Here is an 18,109-nt window from a genome sequence, read left to right on the forward strand (position 1 = left end):
ACAAAGACACAGAGCAACAAGAGCGGGAAAAATTAAAGAAGTAGGATACTGCACGGACTGGCAGGGTTTGAAGGGAGATAGTGATCTATAAATAGAGAAAGAGTCAGCCCCAAAAAAACACCAGACAAATGTCATTTCTTTACCTTGACATTCTGCATTGCGCTCCTCGTATCCAGGGTTACACAGGCAATTCCCAATGGGTACCAGCCACTCTCCGTCAGCCCCGCAGTACATCTTGGGAACCTCCTTCTCCTCTGAATTATCCACGCATGAGCCACGAACTTCCACAAGTGAAGAGGTATCGGCTCCAGTGATGGTATCGGGAAACTGGGCCAAGTTACGCACCGCTAAAGGACATTTCTTGTAGAAGACCCTGACGGACACAAGCGCAATGCATGCTCCAACATCCTGGAAGGCCAAGTAGAAGCCCTTCCGGGTCAAGGCGCCCACGTCCCGGACTTCTGTGTTCAGCTTCATGATGCGATCGCCGATGTCCACCTGGGTGAAGCTCTCGTCTGCAGCAATGGTATCGATCTTGCCAAACTGGTTCTCACGGATGTAGCGCTCCTTGTCATTGTTGGACTCGTAGTAGTACAGGTTGAAGGTTTCCTTACAGGTTCCCATGACCCCCGGGAGGCTGTTGCAGTCTCGGAGGGTGAACTTGATCTCAATGTAGACACGCTGGGCACCGCCTCGAGGGATCCAGTCAGTGCGGAGCCAGTTGTTCTGGTTTGGCTCCATGACGTTACACACCTGGTACGTCCGGATGGGAATGTTCTTTTCATCCATAATACTCACTTCCTCCCACTAGGGAAAAGACACAACATAAAAAATGTTACAAGGATATTTTTTAACCTTGTAAATTAAGAATAATATTCAGAACAGTAGGAAAATGCTATAACAACATCATGGTAGAATTGTTAACGGTACAGAACATCAGAGAAACACCAAAACCAAATGCTGTCCTATACAAAAAATGGACTATGTAAGTATCACACGACTGGGAGCCAGGAATGAGAGATACTGTGTAAAAGAGCATGCGAAAAAGATTAGTCAATATTTGAGTCTCAGCAGGGCAATTAATTGATGGCTAAACTTAATGCATATTTTATGAATGGCACCTAATTGACTTGTTAAGTCCTAATATAGAATCATAAAGATATTAATATTCATGGCTTCTCCTCAACTGCAAGAAAGGAAATTTGTAATTAGTTCTATGCCTCGGTAATGCCTACAGTTCAATTACTTGGGGAGTGGTATACAAAATCCTCTTCACACACACACACACACACACATACACACACACAGACCTGTATGGTGAAAGAATAAAAACAGGGGATTATGTGCAGGCAAAAACTAAAGGTCTCTGAATCAATGCTAATGATCTAATGTGCGCCTGCTTTACATCAATACACATGCTTACAGAGGCACACATGTTCACTGCGGTTGTTAGTATGAACTCACAGCAGAGAGGGGGAGACGCTGACGTGGTGCGCATGGATTACGTTATCCAGCGCGGCCTGGCTTATTTTTGCCGGGAGGGAATGTATGTTTTACTTATGATAAAGTTCCCCTCTCCACAGATCACTGTCGAGCAAAAACGCATGTCTTAAGAGGCTCAAAGCGGTGTGTTCCTCTACGTTTTTCACCGTGTGTTTTAAATAGACTCTTTGACTGAGCTGGGCTGTAAACAAGAGCAGACAGGCCTTTGGCTGCCGTAGCGTCAAACATTTCAAAAACTGTACAAAGAAGTCATAATGGGACAGTGGGAGATATGGGTTCTGCTGCCAGATTTGATTTGACGCCTTATCATAAACAATCTGGTTTACAGACTTATATCCCTGGACGGGGGTGGGATAATGCTAAACATAGCTGCAGCTGTATGATTTAAGAAAATGTCTGTCATTCCCTGCTGTTCCATTCCACTCTGCTCTCTTCCTTTAGCCTCCCCTTTGTAGTGGAAATCAAGCGCCGCGGAGATAAGGCTGCACCTTTCCCTGATAGCAGGAAAGCGGGAGAATAAGGCCAATTGGTCATAATGAGAGGGTGTATGCAGGCTTGCTGGGGCTGCCAGGACCCTGTCAATCACTTGTTAGTGATAAAATGGTGGAGAGGAGGACCTGAGTGCAGCACCGGCCAAGTTCATTGAGAAAACCTCGCGAGCAGAGCCTGCAACAGCTGCACGAGGTGAAATTCTGTTCCCCTGGGTTCGTATTCATTAGTGGGCATGATTGTTACTAATTTGTATTAATTTTCATAAAACATTAAAAGGCTCGCTTGTGCTCATCATCACATTTCTGTAAGTAGAACAAATGGAGGAGTGACTTCTGGCTGACAAAATACTGTTATTTGTTTAATGTGAACAATTATTAATTTGGGTCATGCCTGACTTTCAAAGATATGGCATTCAAATATAATTTTAGCCATTTCTGTATTATCAAATTGAGGCTTGGTTCAGGCATGTACCTCACATTTCCCTAACCCTCTAATGCCGGTGGCACAGTGTGGGCCCAACTGAGGCACCTATTCTTTCTCTTATCACAGCCACTGTAGATATCCCAATTAGACTGAGGGATCACGCATTTGGTCGACCCTATTCCCCGTCGTTTTATAGCGAGAACCACTCATCCTGCGGCAAGAGCTGAACCCCACTGCACTTTCCCCCTTATTCATCCATTCCAGAGCACCCTCTCTCAGCTGCCAAGTTCCTCTCCCCTCTCCCTCTATTCGACTCAATGGTGGAAAGGGATATAAAGTTTCTCCACAAAGACCGATTCAATCCACCGTCTATTCAGGAAACCTGATGCCCGCTGCAGTATCGGCCCCTGCATCTGACCATTACAGAGTGGTTAGAGAGAAGGGAAGCGAGGAGAAAAGGGGAGCAGGGGCTGGGGGATGAGGGGGGTGCCTATAGACCGATGGTTCTCAAAGTGGATTCCGGGGACCCCATGGGGCCCTGGAGGGAGTTCCAGAGGGTCTCCATATACAACATAATGGCAAACTCTAATTTATCCATATTTTAGTGTAAGATACTGGAAATGATGCCTTGATCTCACCCTGCTCTTAATATCCCTACAGTGCAGACAGCTGCACAATAAATCATCAACAAAGATATTCCCATAAAGGGCTCACCAGGACAGAATCTTATCAAAGAGGGCTGTGTATCTATTTGGCGGTCCACTCCAGAGCTCCTGCCAATAATGGATATTATCTCTCCATTTCTGCTCAATAGGGGACCATGCGTCCTGACAAGGAGACACTTCTTTGCAGTACTTACCCCTCCTTCTGTCGGGTTGGCGACCCATCCCAGCTCCCCCTGTACAGATCTGGAGTCCAGTAACGTGACTGGAAAAACAAGAATGGGAGAAGTGAGCATGCAGTCTCAGTCCATCCATACAACATCAGTATTGGCATGTATAATCCACTTAGTTCTGACACTGAGGAAGAAAAATGGGTTCCAGTTTTTTTTTCCCAAAAAAAGCTTAATGATTAGAAATAACTGTTAAAGCGATTCATCAAGTAGAAAAATATCCTCATGATGAATGTCAGTGGGAGAGGGAGAAAAAACTGTAGGCCAATCTCTCAAATGGTACACTTGTAGATGTGTTGTTGTGCGTATTTCCCTGATGTGCTCAGCGCGGGTCGTTTTGATTGATTTTCGTTAAGAACAGGATTTTTCTACAAATCACAAATGTATTCCCCCAGTGTTTTATAATTATTGTTTTTCGTTTTGCTCAGCATCGGCTAAGCATTTTGATGTGATCGGAATCAATCAGGAAGCCGTCTGCATAAACTTGGTCGTTGAAGAACATAACGCATTTAAAATGCCCCTAACAGACGGGCAGACTATCTTACACAATACTTTCCCTAGAAAAAAGTTTAATTTAACATTAATTTAAAAAAACGCTTGATTGAATTAAATGGCGTATATGTAGATTATCTATTTTTTGGGTTGCTTTGAATTCACTATGGCTAGAACGCTTAATTAACTGCTCAGTATAAATGAATAAATTAGACCGTTATGTAAGTCCACGGTATAAATTATTAGGTACATTACAGACTGATCCATTTTAAATCTAAACCACTTTCATATTTAACTTAACTGAGTCCGTGATGCATCACTGTGGACTGTGCCGAGCGGGGCAGAAACAGAAACAGAATTGTGCGAGAGACAGACTGAATGCATCCGACGGGCTTGTTTTAAATACAATTAATACTTCATTTATTAGTGTTTGCACTGGAAAGTAGGCTATAACCTGTATCGGCCCTAACATTTTGGAACTGGATACACTGCACCCAGGGACCCCGAGCAGGCAACTCTCGTCCCGAAACCTTCCGAGCTCTTGTTTTGTGCAGAACAACCCGTGCTCAATTTAACCAGCTTCCACTTTAATGTCGCTTCTCAGTAAACCGAACACCTTTTATTAACCGCTGGGAACTACTCATTAATTCTGTGTGAAACACCGAGCAGCACATTTTCACTTTTAGAATTGTTTTTTCTGTCATTCCCACAATCACTTTCCAAGAGAACACAGTGTGACAGCAGGAGCGATCACTGAGGACAATTCTGAAATTGATAAATAACGCGCTGCTCGGCCAGTCCTCTACGTGTGCCGGATTTGCGAGTCCTCCACTGACTCGTTATCTACTTCATTTCTGTTCTACAACAACGCGTCCGTTTAGATGCAACGCAACATTAAACTGCTTTTTGAGCACAGATCGGCGTGACCTTCTCTCCTAACAGAGGGATCAGCGCGTATCGAGGCTACAAGTATTCCTGCTCCCAGTCTGTCGGCAGCTGGCAGCTCCAAGCCCGAGCTGAGACCAAAACAGCCGATGCGCATTTGGACAGCCACTTCTCGTTCCAGTTTCGTTCATTTAAAACCCCGCAAAAGTCTCTGCGTAAAGGGGACCGTCGGTGTTTTTCCCAGCATTAAAACTCATCGCGGCTCCACGCGCTCGCAACTAGGGGCCAAGAAGTGAGGCTCCGCAGCGCAAACGCACAGACACGGAGCGGGGATGAACTCAGAAGTCCGCGGCAGTTATTTTCTCCCAGAAACCTTACCTTCATTTGGGGGGTATATCCGTGCCGGCGAAACAAATGTAGAAATCCCAAAAACAAGAAAGGTGGCCGTGAACAAAATCCCTGCCATGAGTGCCATTTGTGTCGTTGTTCCGTTTTTCTCTCCTCTTTTTCTCTCGTTGCTCTTCTCCCAGGTCTTGCTCTCTCTCTCTCTCTCTCTCTCACTCTCTCACTCACTCGCTCTCTCTCCTCTCTCTCTCTCTCCCAGTGGAATATGGATTTGAAGCGGACAGGGGAGAGAGACGCAACGAGCGCACCAGAGCCAGGAGGCGGGTCTACTCCGTGCGCTCTGACGCGGACCCCGTCAATCCATATAGGAAACGTGGGGGGTGGGGGGAAATAATCATTAACTACCCCCTCCCCCTGCCAACCCCAAACGACTCATTCTCATTTACCAGTGGGCACTATATAATCAGAGACACGACGACTTGGTGATAGTGTGAGGTGGCATTTCTCCATGACATTTGCCATGCAGGTACAGAGGCGATGTAAAACTCACCATGACTCTGTGACTCAACGATTGACATTACACAAATAAACTGCGGGGGAAATATCTTGTTAGTCAACAGTGAAAATGAATTTCTCCAAAGAATTCATATTGCGCACCGAGTTTGTTCAGGAAACTAAAGTCCCCTTCACTCACTGCTCCCTCAACTTTAAATGTAAAACACACACTGTTTCTCAACTATATATTCATATGCGTAAAATGTAATGCGTCAGTTTTGTCCTCTGTGTTCCTCAGCAGTCACACTGTGCTGATCCTGCATGTAGTCTGGCTCCAGTCAAGCGCAGCGCTGTCCAAGGTGAGCCGCATCAGACCAAGGTCGCCACCTAGCGGAGATATTGACGCCTGTTCTGCCTCCAAAATTGGATTAAAGAACAAGCATGAGCATGACCTCCCTAACATTACATGGTATTGCACTTTGTGAAATTGACAATGCCTGTTTTGTGATCGGTGGCGAGCTTGTATTGGATTATTGTCCTTTGCTATTATTCTAATATTATCAAGGCTTTAAGGGCCTTAAGGATGAAATGTGCACAGCTCTGGCAGGTTATAGAGCAGGCCTGGTGTTGCTGGGCTGCAAAGGTGAATGATGTGCAGGAATTGATGTGACTTCTGCAGTTCTTTCTTGAAACAAAGGCTGCATTGTTCATGTTTTAGAAAAGCCAGCTGTGTCCAGGTTTGGGGTTTTGCCCAAGGTGCTCTCACTCTTTTATGTCCTCCTACACAGGTCTTCTATTGCTCCCATGAGATGTGCCTGTCGCTGCGGCAGGCAGGCAACCTTTCAGTGATCTGCAGAGGAGGTTGTCACCGTGTGGGCAGGTTAGGGCGTTCTGCATCAGCACACACTGCAGCCAGTGACTACAGATGGGTTTCCACAACCACAACCAGCACCTTTATAATATTGTGTCTCCTTTATAGTGGAATGCACAGATTACAGAGACAGTGATTCATCCGGAAAACAGCTGAAGTGTCCTTGGGCAAGACATTAAATCCCTATCAATTGTAGGACTGTTGATCCTTTCTGACGACGGGGAGTCAAAACCTAATTCCTTCATAGGAATCCAAACAGTGTCTCAGTATTGTTTTTCCTGATGTGAAACATACACTCTTTACACTGTAAATAAAACTGCGTGGAGTTTGAATTTAGGTGGCTTCATGTGTCTTCAGAAATATATCTGTGCAGGCTATAAGATGTTTTCCTCACACTCAGCAGGTGCCCATATGTCCTTTTTCATCTCATTACAGCGGCATACATATGTGAATGTGTCTTTGTTTGAAAATATTGTCTGTAGCCTCTAGCACCCATGTTTGGCAGATCCCAAGCGCTCTAGTTCCCATGCCTTTTTGTAGCTGTCACACCAACCTCAGGCTTCCAAGACTTGGCTACAATATATTTATTTCTGCCCATACAAGGAAACATCTAGGAGTTTTCTCATAGGGGTGATCTCACTGTGAATAGACCTGCCTTTGTCTCAAATACATCTACAGACATAGTGTGGCTTTGTTTTTGCCTCGCAGATGCCACTCAAAGAAAGAGAGAGTATAGTTTTTTTTATGTGTAACTGGTCTGAGAAGTCGTGATGAAATTATGTTAGGTCAAGAAGACTGAGGCAGATTTAGGAAAAGATGGAGAGAGGTGTGTGTGGGTTTATGAGAGTCTCCTGGGACGGGACACTGTGCCTTTGTGGGGTTATGGTCTCGCTTGCGGAAGTATCTCTACTGGCGTAATGAAGCAGACAAAGCACCCGGTGCTCTCCCGAAATTGGCCAATTTACCCCCGAACATCGATTGTCCAAAACTACATCCCCAGCTGAAGGGCACTTCCCCTGTTCTCTCCCCTGACGACAAGCTTGGCAACCTTAAAAAGCCAATGGGGGACCTGGAGGGCCACTTTTGATCTTTTTCAACTGATGGCAAAAACGTTTTGTGGACTGATGAGGATGGACCGTGATGGTGGTCGGCACAGGGTGGGAGTGGGCGGGTTGTGTTTCTTGTCTTCTTTTATTTATGTCACAGTGTTTTTGATTGATTACACTCCCATAGTTTCCTTTATCTTCCTGTCAAACCACCGGCTTTTTTTTAAGGGGGGAAGTGGCAGAGCACTCCCCCCTCCATTCCCCTCCTTCGACCGCCCCACTCCGCTTTCTCCAGATGGCATCTGCTGCCCACACATCTGCATTGTGTGCCAATCACGCACACCGACTCCAAATCCTTTGTTTGAGCAGACACGCACACACACAAGCTCACTCAAATAAAGTCATACAAACTTGTGTTATAGACTGATTTGATCATATTTGGGGCTTCTATTGCCTTTGATAAAAACTAGATATCAATCAGTTCTGTGCTGCTCTAACATGGTGGATGTTTTTCTGAGCCTTTTCTAACCTACTATTTTCAAAATATACACCTTATGTTAACCAGCAACAAGAAACCTCTTAACTGGAATAGTTAAACTTCCTGTCTGCATCAAACATGAGGATGCATCACATTTGATCATTGATTTGACTAATTTTACAACAGGACGGCCATAGCTGGAGGGGAATAATAGGCTTTCTTCCACAGCCACCTTACAAACATGTAAGTGTCCTCCCTGATATAACCTGGGCAGTGAGCATGTGAGGACCTGAAGAGAAGGATGTAACAATACCTTTCTTCTCCAAAGGGAGCATTTTTACACCTTTACACTTCAGCCTTTGACACAAAGAGGACTAATTTAAGAGTCTGACTCTTACTTTAAACTGAGATTTAGTAAATGTAGACATTGTGGGTAGAGCAGCTTGACGAAAACCTACGTGTGTTAGTGTGTGTAAATATGATGTATGTGCCTAGAGTTCTTATGTTTGAATATGTTTTTAATGCTTTTCATCAGGTTCAATACTTGAATGTTCCCTTTCATATAACTTAAAGCTATTTTGTATTTTTCTGATTCAGCCTATTTGACATTTTTTTATTTGTATGCCTATATTTGGTGCATTGTATATGCTGTTTGTTTGTGGTTGATTTAATTGTGTACTTAATGAATTTTCAATTGTTTTGATATGATTATGCTGAGCAGGTTGGATAGTTAACCACAACTGTCAGCATATAGAGCCTATCAACCTGTTGGCATATCTATATGGGTGTGATAATCATCAACATTTGACCTGACAAAAATCCAACTGCGATTGAAACATTGTTTACTAATGTTATTATTCAGGCTGTTTTCCAATAGCCATGTGATATGTGTATAACCACAGACTTCACAAATGCACTGTCATGCTGAAAGGCCTCAGAACTCTCGATGACAAAAACATCAAGCTACTGTAATCTAACCTGATAACGCTTTAAGTAACTTTGTGCCAAAGATGGTCTTTTTAATCCGATGTCCTCCCTGGAAGTGGCGATGTCAGGCCTTATATTCTCCTCACAAATGTGACCTGTTTTTCCACCTTTTATAAATTTATAGTAGGCTATGGGAAGCAGTCAGGACCTAGACTTTTGACTGTTTACTATAGTCGGCCATAGCACCTAGAAGCTAAGAGATTGAATATCAGCACATATTATCAGCTACCAGCCTCAGTTCCAGGGATCGAGCTCAATCTTTCACATCACATTCAGGAAGCGCACCACACATTTATTGACAACAAAGCAAAAACCTCCAACCCCCCTCTTCCTTCATACAGTTTGGGCCATTGTTTCAACTAAAGTCCCTAAAGTCCCTCCTGCTGGCCAGTGACCCCCCCAGGCTACGGGCCCTGCCCACCGCCTTCGGATCCCCAGCTTCACGCGGTGTTCCTCGGCACTGCAGTCAGGAAGACAGTCCCTGGAGGTCAGAGCGAGTGGGAGTCGGAGGAGACCAGAGCAGTAAGAGAAAAGGAGATCAAAGGAGCAGTGGGAGAGCAGCTCTGAACGGGAATGTATAAGATAAAATCCGCTGAACTGGAAATACTGCTCACACAAGCTATAGACACTTGTTTTGTATATTAAAACATGGTGAGGCTTGTTTTTATCTTTGCTTATGATCATCCAAATCTCCTGAGGACCTTTCACAGTCACATAAATCTCCCATTAATTTAGCCAACTCATTTTAACTCCATTATTATAACATGAACTGCTGATGATCCATTTCAAACTTATAAAACTGTCATCAGTGTTAGTATATTATCTTCAGAACTCTCTATTAATTGTCTTTCTATATCCCCTATTATACTCTCCTCTTCAGTACATACCCTATATCTATTTTCAGCATTTCTTCTTACGCTTTCTCGACTATTTCACAGTTACAGCACTCATAAAGCCTGTCCACTGTTTACTCTTTATCTCCTCAAGACAGCCTTTGGAAAGGTTTACGAAACATAATGTCTGACTCGCACCATGTCTGTGTTTATCTACCAAACCGCTGCTTGACCAGTCACTTTCCTTTTCTATTTACATTTACATTGAAATGTAAGGCACTTGGATGCTGTCATCCACAGCGATTTACAAACCTGCTCAGTATTCAGGATTAAGACAACGCCATCAGTTCGACAGAGGGTGTGGATTTGTTGGCAATCAGATGTACTGCTCTCATTGTATTTCCTTTGGGTGTTTGGACTTCAAGAGATAAAAAAAATATGTCTCACATTTTTTAATATCTTCCAGTCTGAAGTCTCTTCCTGTGACATTTCTAAACAAACTGACATGGCTGTCTGAGCAGTTAAACCACAACTCGCTAACCCTCATCCCCTTTATTTACTGTTGCTACACCTAGCTTTCCGTTTTAATAATGGTGGTAAATGTACCACTCATCTGCTGCAATTTTGAAACAATGGGTCCCTTTTCTTGTTGCCTCAAATGACAACTGATGCTAGCAGACTTGATCAGTTGTAGCTAGCTAGCTTAAGCTAATGCGAAAGCTAAAACTCTGTGTTGGTTGCAAACTCTGTCTCCGGCTGATCGAGTGTCTTCTTAATGTTTTCAGCTGAATTTTTTTTAAAGGAAAAGATTATAAAAGCATCTTAGATATGTGCTTGATGGTTACATTCATAACATGATGACAAAACACTGAGGCTAAAGCTGCATGTCCTCTACAAAGAGTCATCACCCCATGGTTTGGATGAGAGAAGAAAGATAAGAAGTGACAGATGAGTTTGGCAAACATAGCCCTATAAAACAAAGTGTGAAGTTCCCCAAAAAGCAGGGCATGGCCTCTGTCTTAACTCTAAACTGTCACTCTGATATTGTAGGACATTAGCTAATGAAATACCCTTTGCATTTGGAAATAATGTTACGGTACAGTAGACAGTAAGCTAACCCTGGCATGCTAATGTTTGCAAATTAAGTCAGATATATACAGTTTAATCCACTCCTTTAACTTTTACTCTTGAGATCCTGGCTTTGAAATGGTAATAAAATACACCACCGTCCAAACTCTTTAGATACACACCACTTCAACAAGTAGAGAAATCCTAAACTTGATGGCCCGGCTGTGCAGGGTTTTTGGCACTGTAAATAATGCTTCCGTTTACAAATACAGTGATAATGTTTTACATGAAGACACCACAAAAGCAAATTTCTGGCAGTGTGATACAACTGAATAAAAAGTAAAAAGATCACTCCCACTCACAAAAAAAGCATTCTGCCTCATAGCCATAACTCTGAAACCCTCCACCATCCGTCCACCACGCAGCATCCATCCCCGTGCCCCATGCCACATCGCTGGCTGTTATCTGACCTATTCGTGCCCCTGCCACCCTGCTCTACCCCCTGATGGCAGTGTGTCAGTCAATAAGCATCACGGCAGGTCAGGCAGTCGAGCCCAGCAGGCATGAGCTCTCTGTGTGGTTGTAGAAAAGCAACCGAGCGGTAAGAGACCCTTTGTGTCATTTCAGAATTACCTGAGGGTTTTCAAAGCGGACCGTTGTTGTGTCTACCACCCTTCATTTTCCAGTCCTGAGTTGTTGTTCTGGGAAATGCCACTGGTTTGAGACTTGACAGCAGGAGGGATGTGCTCACACTGAGAGGTTCTCTAATGCCACACTGTAACTTAACTTCTCTGATCAAGACATATCGAGATTCGTGCCTTTCTCTGGCAAGTCTGATAGAAATAAATAGAAAGTGCAACTGAAATGTGCATTTAATAGAAACCTCTATTTTTTAGGCTGTGACTAAGGTGCATGATTTACAAGTTGCTCTGTCTTGTTTTATGTGGCGTGAAGGTAGCGAAGTTGTATCAAAGTCACAAATTACGCTTTGTAACCCCATGAAAACCCACTTATCCTACTGTTTTGTTGCAGAAGCATCATTTTTGGTTGTTAGGAGGCTGGGTAACGATCCAGCAAACTCTCATCTGGCTGCCAGATTAAGCTGCTGCCGTTAGATGAATTTAGATGTCTGTGGCGGCACAGTCACTCAACGCTTAAAGCATCAACACAAGCTACAAATCAGCTCCAACTCGGGGGCAGCTTTAGAATTTTTATGTAAAAGATTACACGCGAAAGACATTTGGCAGCCGCAAAAGAAAATAAGCGCTCCAGGGGAAATGATTTAAGGTGTCTCTAAGTTATTTTATGGCGCGGTGTCAGGCACTTCGGAGCACCTCCTAATCATCATACTTAGAGAAAGACAAGGAAGTGGTGCAGTGACAGCTAGGATATGTATATGGAGGATATGTTTGCCACTAAGATGGACATTACCCTAAGCATTGGTGTGATAGTATTGGTGTGTGCGCATGTGGGATTGTACACATGGATTATTTATGCACATAAACATGCAGACATTTCAGTCACATTGCATTAATGAAAGTCATGTACAAACGTCTCTCCATCAGTCTGTTTTAATTGTGACTTTACGACTCAGAGCACAGATGTAGACACAAGCGTCACAGTCACACACAAACTGACACTTGGCTGAACCATCGAACTTGACAGTGTGAGTTGGTGATGAAGTTTGTGTTCCCACTGATGTCATCTCCGAACATACTGAGAATCAAGAGAAGGCACAGAAGGTAGTGGGAGTTTATAAGCACACAATGAGCATTTGGCTACTCAGCTGTTACTCAGACTAACTGGAACAAATGAAAGGTCCTATGTGAAGAACTGTGGTTCCATAATATAATGGTTGTAAACAGATCAAGTTATGGTCAGTTGGTAGATTTGTCTCATGCCAGTGGTGTTCTTGATGTTAGTGGTTCACAAAATGAAGACCACATTTTCCAGGGGAGTCCAGTCACAGACATTGTTGCTAACCAAAAAGCTTCATTTGAAAACAGCCCCGTCTTCCTGTTTTCAGCCATAAAACAATCAAACTTGACTGCCAAATGCAACCCAGTGCCACAACAAGTAGTGGGTAAAGCTGGCAAGAGGCCAGCAAATTAATGTGGTAATGATTTATTGATGTTAGACACATGCCATGCTGTCTTTAACTGATTGGATTCATAAATCTGCTTATTCATTATATAGATTGATGCCAATGATGGGAAAAAATTAAAGGACAGCAGTTACACATCACCCACAACCTCACATGATTGGGTTGGAGGACATTTACAGTAAATACAACATTATTATTACCTTTTCTAGTTGCAATGTTATGTTTCTATCTCCTACTCCAACTAGCTCATTGTGTTTCATTGTAATATTTATCTAGATAATTCCTTTGGTATTTGTGGTCTGTGCCTAGCAGCTGTGTTTGGATTTAGCAGAGCACTTTGTGTTTAGAAAAACCATGAAATGACCAAAAAAAGAAATAAAAATGTAATTCAGTTTGGATAACTGTGCTAACACTGGTATCTGTAATGCTTCATCGTTAGTTAATAAATCACCCTTCATCCATCTGTGTGGTGGAGTATATTGAAAGTGTTACTTTGGTAAGAGAACACAATTTAAACCTTCTCTGTCTTTGTTATGATTGTAAGAAAATTAGATCATCTTTGAATCGTCAGGTGGTCCCTGCCCTGGTTAGAGGCTGTTCAAACACTTAAAAGATGCATTTTGAACCATGTCTGTATTTTGCCGCACCAAAATCAAGCATAAGACAAGTAGTATCACATTTTGCTGGCCCGGGCATCCAAGTTTTGCAGAGAACGATTCAGATGAAGGTCCATCACACATATTTGCTATGAACCTGTTGCTGCTGCTCTGGGAGACACAGTGGAAAGTGGAAAGTTTCAGATTTCAGCTTTAATACGTTTGCACAGACAAAGCTGCATCCAAGCTGCTTATAATCAGCGAGAGGCTGTTGTATTTGATAATTCAGTCAGATGCACCAATCCAATCCACTGGATGCTGACATTATTAAGCGGATTGGGTATCAGCCAGATGTGACTCATCCACATTAAATACATTTTCTTTATCAATGTCATATAAAAATCCTTACTTACAATGAGTTACATGAAATGAGGTATACAAATTTAGAATGTATGAATGGTAATCTTTATCAGCAGATGGTATTTAGGTATTGTGATCAGTATCCAGAGAAAAAAATGAGATCGGTGCATCCCTATTCCGTAATGTTTTGTTGTTTTTCTTTGTCCTCTGGGTGGACGTGGTCAGGCTGGGTCAGAAACCCCTGTAGTTGTGGGCTAAAGCTTTGATTTGAAGGTCTCAGTATGCTTCAGCCACATCTAACAGCAATAGTGTTTTTATCTGCTCTGACCACACTTTAAAACACAAACAAACAACGCAAACAGCCTGCCGTCATATAGAGATTCAGCAAAAAGTAGAAATGGAGATAATTTATCCCTCTCCGCACACCTGGCCAATCACTGCATAAAGTAGGCATGATTGGCAGATTGTCCTTTCAGATGGTTACAAGCATTGTTGGATGCAGACCTTACCGAATCCACCATAGGAAGTCGGCCTCAGATGCTGTTAGACAATTTAAGAAGCGCTTTGTTTTAGACATGTTTGTCATGGTTGGAGCATTGTATGATCACCGATACATAGTTAATTAAAAATAGCCACCTCTAGGTGTACTGTTAGGTGCCTCCCTACAGCTATTAATAACTGCTTTTTACAACAGTGCCATATGATTAAAATGTCTTTATTTTCAACTAGACTATAATACTCAGACATTACCTGCAACATTAAAAACGCAGTGTGAGTCAACACTATAACCCTCGGTCTGTTGTTCCCCGAGCTAAATTAACTTAATCTACTGATTCACTCCAGATTCACATACTTTGCAGGCACTGCAAGGTTGCAAAACATATACAATTGAACATCATTTAGAATGACTATATCTGACCAGATATCAGCAAAAACCACAGTGCAGGAGCCTATCCAATCTTTTATAGAGATGCTAAGGTACAATATCTTGGTCAGGACAGCTATTCTTTTCCTCTACTCCCCTCTCCCCATCCTCCTCCTCCTCCTTCTTCTCCCGGGGGCGGGCTCTATTTGCACCATGGGTGTTGATGGAGGAGGTGGGTGAGGTAGGTCTGAGCATGGTAATCACCTGAAGGTGGGCTGGTTGCTATGGCGTCCCGCCGCTGCACAGTGACAGCGGTGAGAGCTTATTGAGTTGCACAGAGGAGGAGAGAGCTGTCGAGCTGTCGAGAGCACTGAGGATTTCACACACGTCGTCTCATACACACACACACACACACACACAACCCAGTTTGACTTACTATACCTGTGAAGACTTTCTATTAGCTGCATTAATCCACAAGTCTTCTAACCCCAGCCTAAATCTAAACCTTAAGTTAGTACCTTGAAAAAAGTAGAAGGAGACAAAAATATGATAAAATGCATCTTTTCATAAGAATGTCTATTAGTGTTCATATAAAAGTGGTTCTCATAAGGATAGGAGTGCAAGAACATACACATACTACATACACTTGCATACACACACTGAGCATGGCCAGACTAATGGCGGAGCAGACACGCAACTCGCACAGTCCACACACAAAAACACATGCAAAGACAAAACCAAACTCATTCAAAACAAACATATTCACTGAGAAACAGAGTCATCCAGAGCAACTGACAGCTGCCCACATATTTGCTTGAAATAAGCATATTCAAACACACACACAGATGGGGGAGAGACAGAATGAACGAGCGAGGGAGGGAGCCAGGATCTAGTCACACCAAGCATCTAAAACACACAGCAGCACACTTGCAGCATGGGACAATATGTGCTGATAACAAACTGCGCCAGCCCAACACCAAATATCAAGCTGAGGAGCTGTGGGCTACAAATGCAGCCTGCTGTCTCCCACTGGACCCAAACTAATACAAACAGTCATCCAGACGTGTGCTGCAAATAAAAAGAGAAGAAGAAGAGGTTTATTCTGTCAGGATCCAAACATGCACGATGACACACATGCACACGCAAATCCCTAATAAATTCACAACTCTTACTTTGATTCTTATTCAGATGATCCCTCCTTACACACATACACACACAGTCACACTTAAGCACACACACAGGTAGCACCTCAGTGCCAAAATAGCAATTACCTATCCTGTGCTGTGAGATAGGAGCTGCTGGCCCCCAGAGCAGCCGCCTGTTATTACTTATGTAAATATCGCATGGCAGTGTCTCTATCCAATTTGGAAAAGAATGACAGTATGTATATCTGTGCGTGTGTGCCGAGGAGGTTTATCTGCATAGGGATGAAGGTAAGAGTAGAGTGTGTGTGTGCATGTGTGTGTGGGCTGTGGGCTGTGCGCACACTTGTGAAGGCAGGGTATATCAAGTAATTTCAGTCTCGTGGAATTGGGAGGCAGAAAGACGGACAAGATGTGATGAAGGAGATCATGGGAGAGAAATCCATACAGTTAGAATAGAAATGGGTTTTGTTAAAGAAAAAAAAAAACATTTTGAAATGCCGCTTTTCACAGTATCAGGTAGGAATGGCTTTAAGAAATAAATAAAAAGAAATAGGAGAGATTTTATTCCAAGATTGTCTCCAACATTGGATAATAATATAACTCTTACGTGAAAGAACTGAAAAAACTCCACATACTGACGATCACTTTATTTTTATTTACATTGTTTCAGTCCTCTTATGTTTATATTGACAAACAGCACAGGTACATATGAACATATGATTTATAGGTTATTTTGCAGTCCGAATTTTGTATCCAATGCACCTGTCTATAAGGCTATGTTCGCACTGCAAACCTCAGCACTCGCTTTTAATTGTTTTCAAATCATGGTGGTGCTAGTGGAAAAGTCAGGGTATCCCCAAAGTCTATCAGGGTTTAATTGTCAAAATTAGGTTAAAAAAAAAAGTAAAAAATCCATCCACCTTACAAACAACACAAAATCCTGTTTCATTACAGACACAAAAAGCTCACAATATAATCTGATTTCCAGGTCCTTCCACACTTATTTTTAATGGTTAAAAAGTCTACAGTAGCTGGCTAATAACTGACAACACATAACTGTGGTTGTTGAAGAGATACCGCCCTCCTCCTTCCACCTCAGCCAAGACCTCAAGACCTTTCTCATAAGAGCACAGTTATATTTCACCAATATATGCATTATGTTACAGTTATGTTACAGGTCACAAGTAAGTCTCAAATCTTCTAAATCCTAAACCTTGTGATTAGAGTCCCAGTCTATATACTATATACTAGTCATATTGCACCCTTCAGACTAACAGTTAGTATAGTCAGTGTACAGAAATCATGACCTGGTAAGTTATTCCTGTGACACAACTACAATTATTTGTAATTTCTTAGCCTAATTGTTTTGCATGTTTTTCTTATTTTTTTGGCCTTTAATTGACAGAGACAGCTGGAGATAGACAGGAAAGAGGGGTAGAGAGAGGGGATGACACGCATGGTCCATGGTCGCCAGCTCTACCAAGTGAGCTAACCGGACGCCCGACCACAAAATATTCTTATACAAATGGGACATTGTGAGGCATCATGTGTTGTGTGTGTGTGTGTGTGCTGATTTTCCCTGACAAGTACACTGCCAGCTGCTACCTGATTGTTTCATCCATCGTCAGGAAAGTTAGTTCACTGAGTTCATTTTCTCTTTCTATAATATATTTTTAATCTTTGTACAAGTGAAGTCACAAATCATTAGTGCTGAAGTCAAAGTGGAGTCTTTTTCTGTTTCAAGTCAAAGTCATCAGATTCATGACTTGAGTCTGGCTGAAACTTAAACGTACAGCTGGTTGATTGAAATTTGACACTGTAATAAAAATGTTTCAAATTCAACATGAAAGCAAGGTCACTCTTGCACTATTGCACAGTGCAAGGTAAACTTTAACTATAAGAGCAAATCAAGGTGTGATGAAGGTGGAAGAAGCAACATTTTACAAACATCATTATAAAATTTACACTCATATTTTGTCAAAAGGGCTTATTACCCCAGTCCTATTTTTAGCATCCTTGTATAGCCCGCTGCACAGTCCTGCAGTCTCTCTTTGTACAACAGTGAGCAAGCCTGCATTAAGCCACTTGAGCCACACTGAATCCACTTACAGCTAAAAGCAGGTGGGCTTCCATCCATCCCACCACTATATGTACGGATATACCTTTGGAGTGGAGTCCCCTGTGTCCCCCTCGCAACCTAACCTCCGCAATAAAACCCCCTGTCCTCCT

General features: G+C 42.7%; 1 protein-coding gene across 3 annotated transcripts in view; it reads right to left on the reverse strand.

The window, feature by feature from the left end:
* LOC118341750 (ephrin type-A receptor 4) overlaps positions 1 to 5,285 on the reverse strand; it is a 48,965-nt gene extending 43,680 nt beyond the window's left edge. For 2 of the 3 annotated variants that reach the window (XM_035680114.1, XM_035680113.1), the window contains exons 1-3: positions 5,066 to 5,285; positions 3,278 to 3,345; positions 144 to 807 (exon numbers count right to left, since the gene is read on the reverse strand). In XM_035680114.1, coding sequence (XP_035536007.1) covers positions 144 to 807; positions 3,278 to 3,345; positions 5,066 to 5,162 — 829 coding nt within the window. In that variant the 5' untranslated portion in view covers positions 5,163 to 5,285. The remainder of the gene's footprint in view (positions 1 to 143; positions 808 to 3,277; positions 3,346 to 5,065) is intronic. The other variant, XM_035680112.1, reaches the window with a different exon arrangement.
* Positions 5,286 to 18,109: the final 12,824 nt, after the last annotated feature.

The sequence above is a fragment of the Morone saxatilis genome, unplaced genomic scaffold (genome assembly GCF_004916995.1).
Source record: "Morone saxatilis isolate NCDOM2014 unplaced genomic scaffold, NCSU_SB_2.0 Contig8, whole genome shotgun sequence".
Lineage (NCBI taxonomy): Eukaryota > Metazoa > Chordata > Actinopteri > Moronidae > Morone > Morone saxatilis.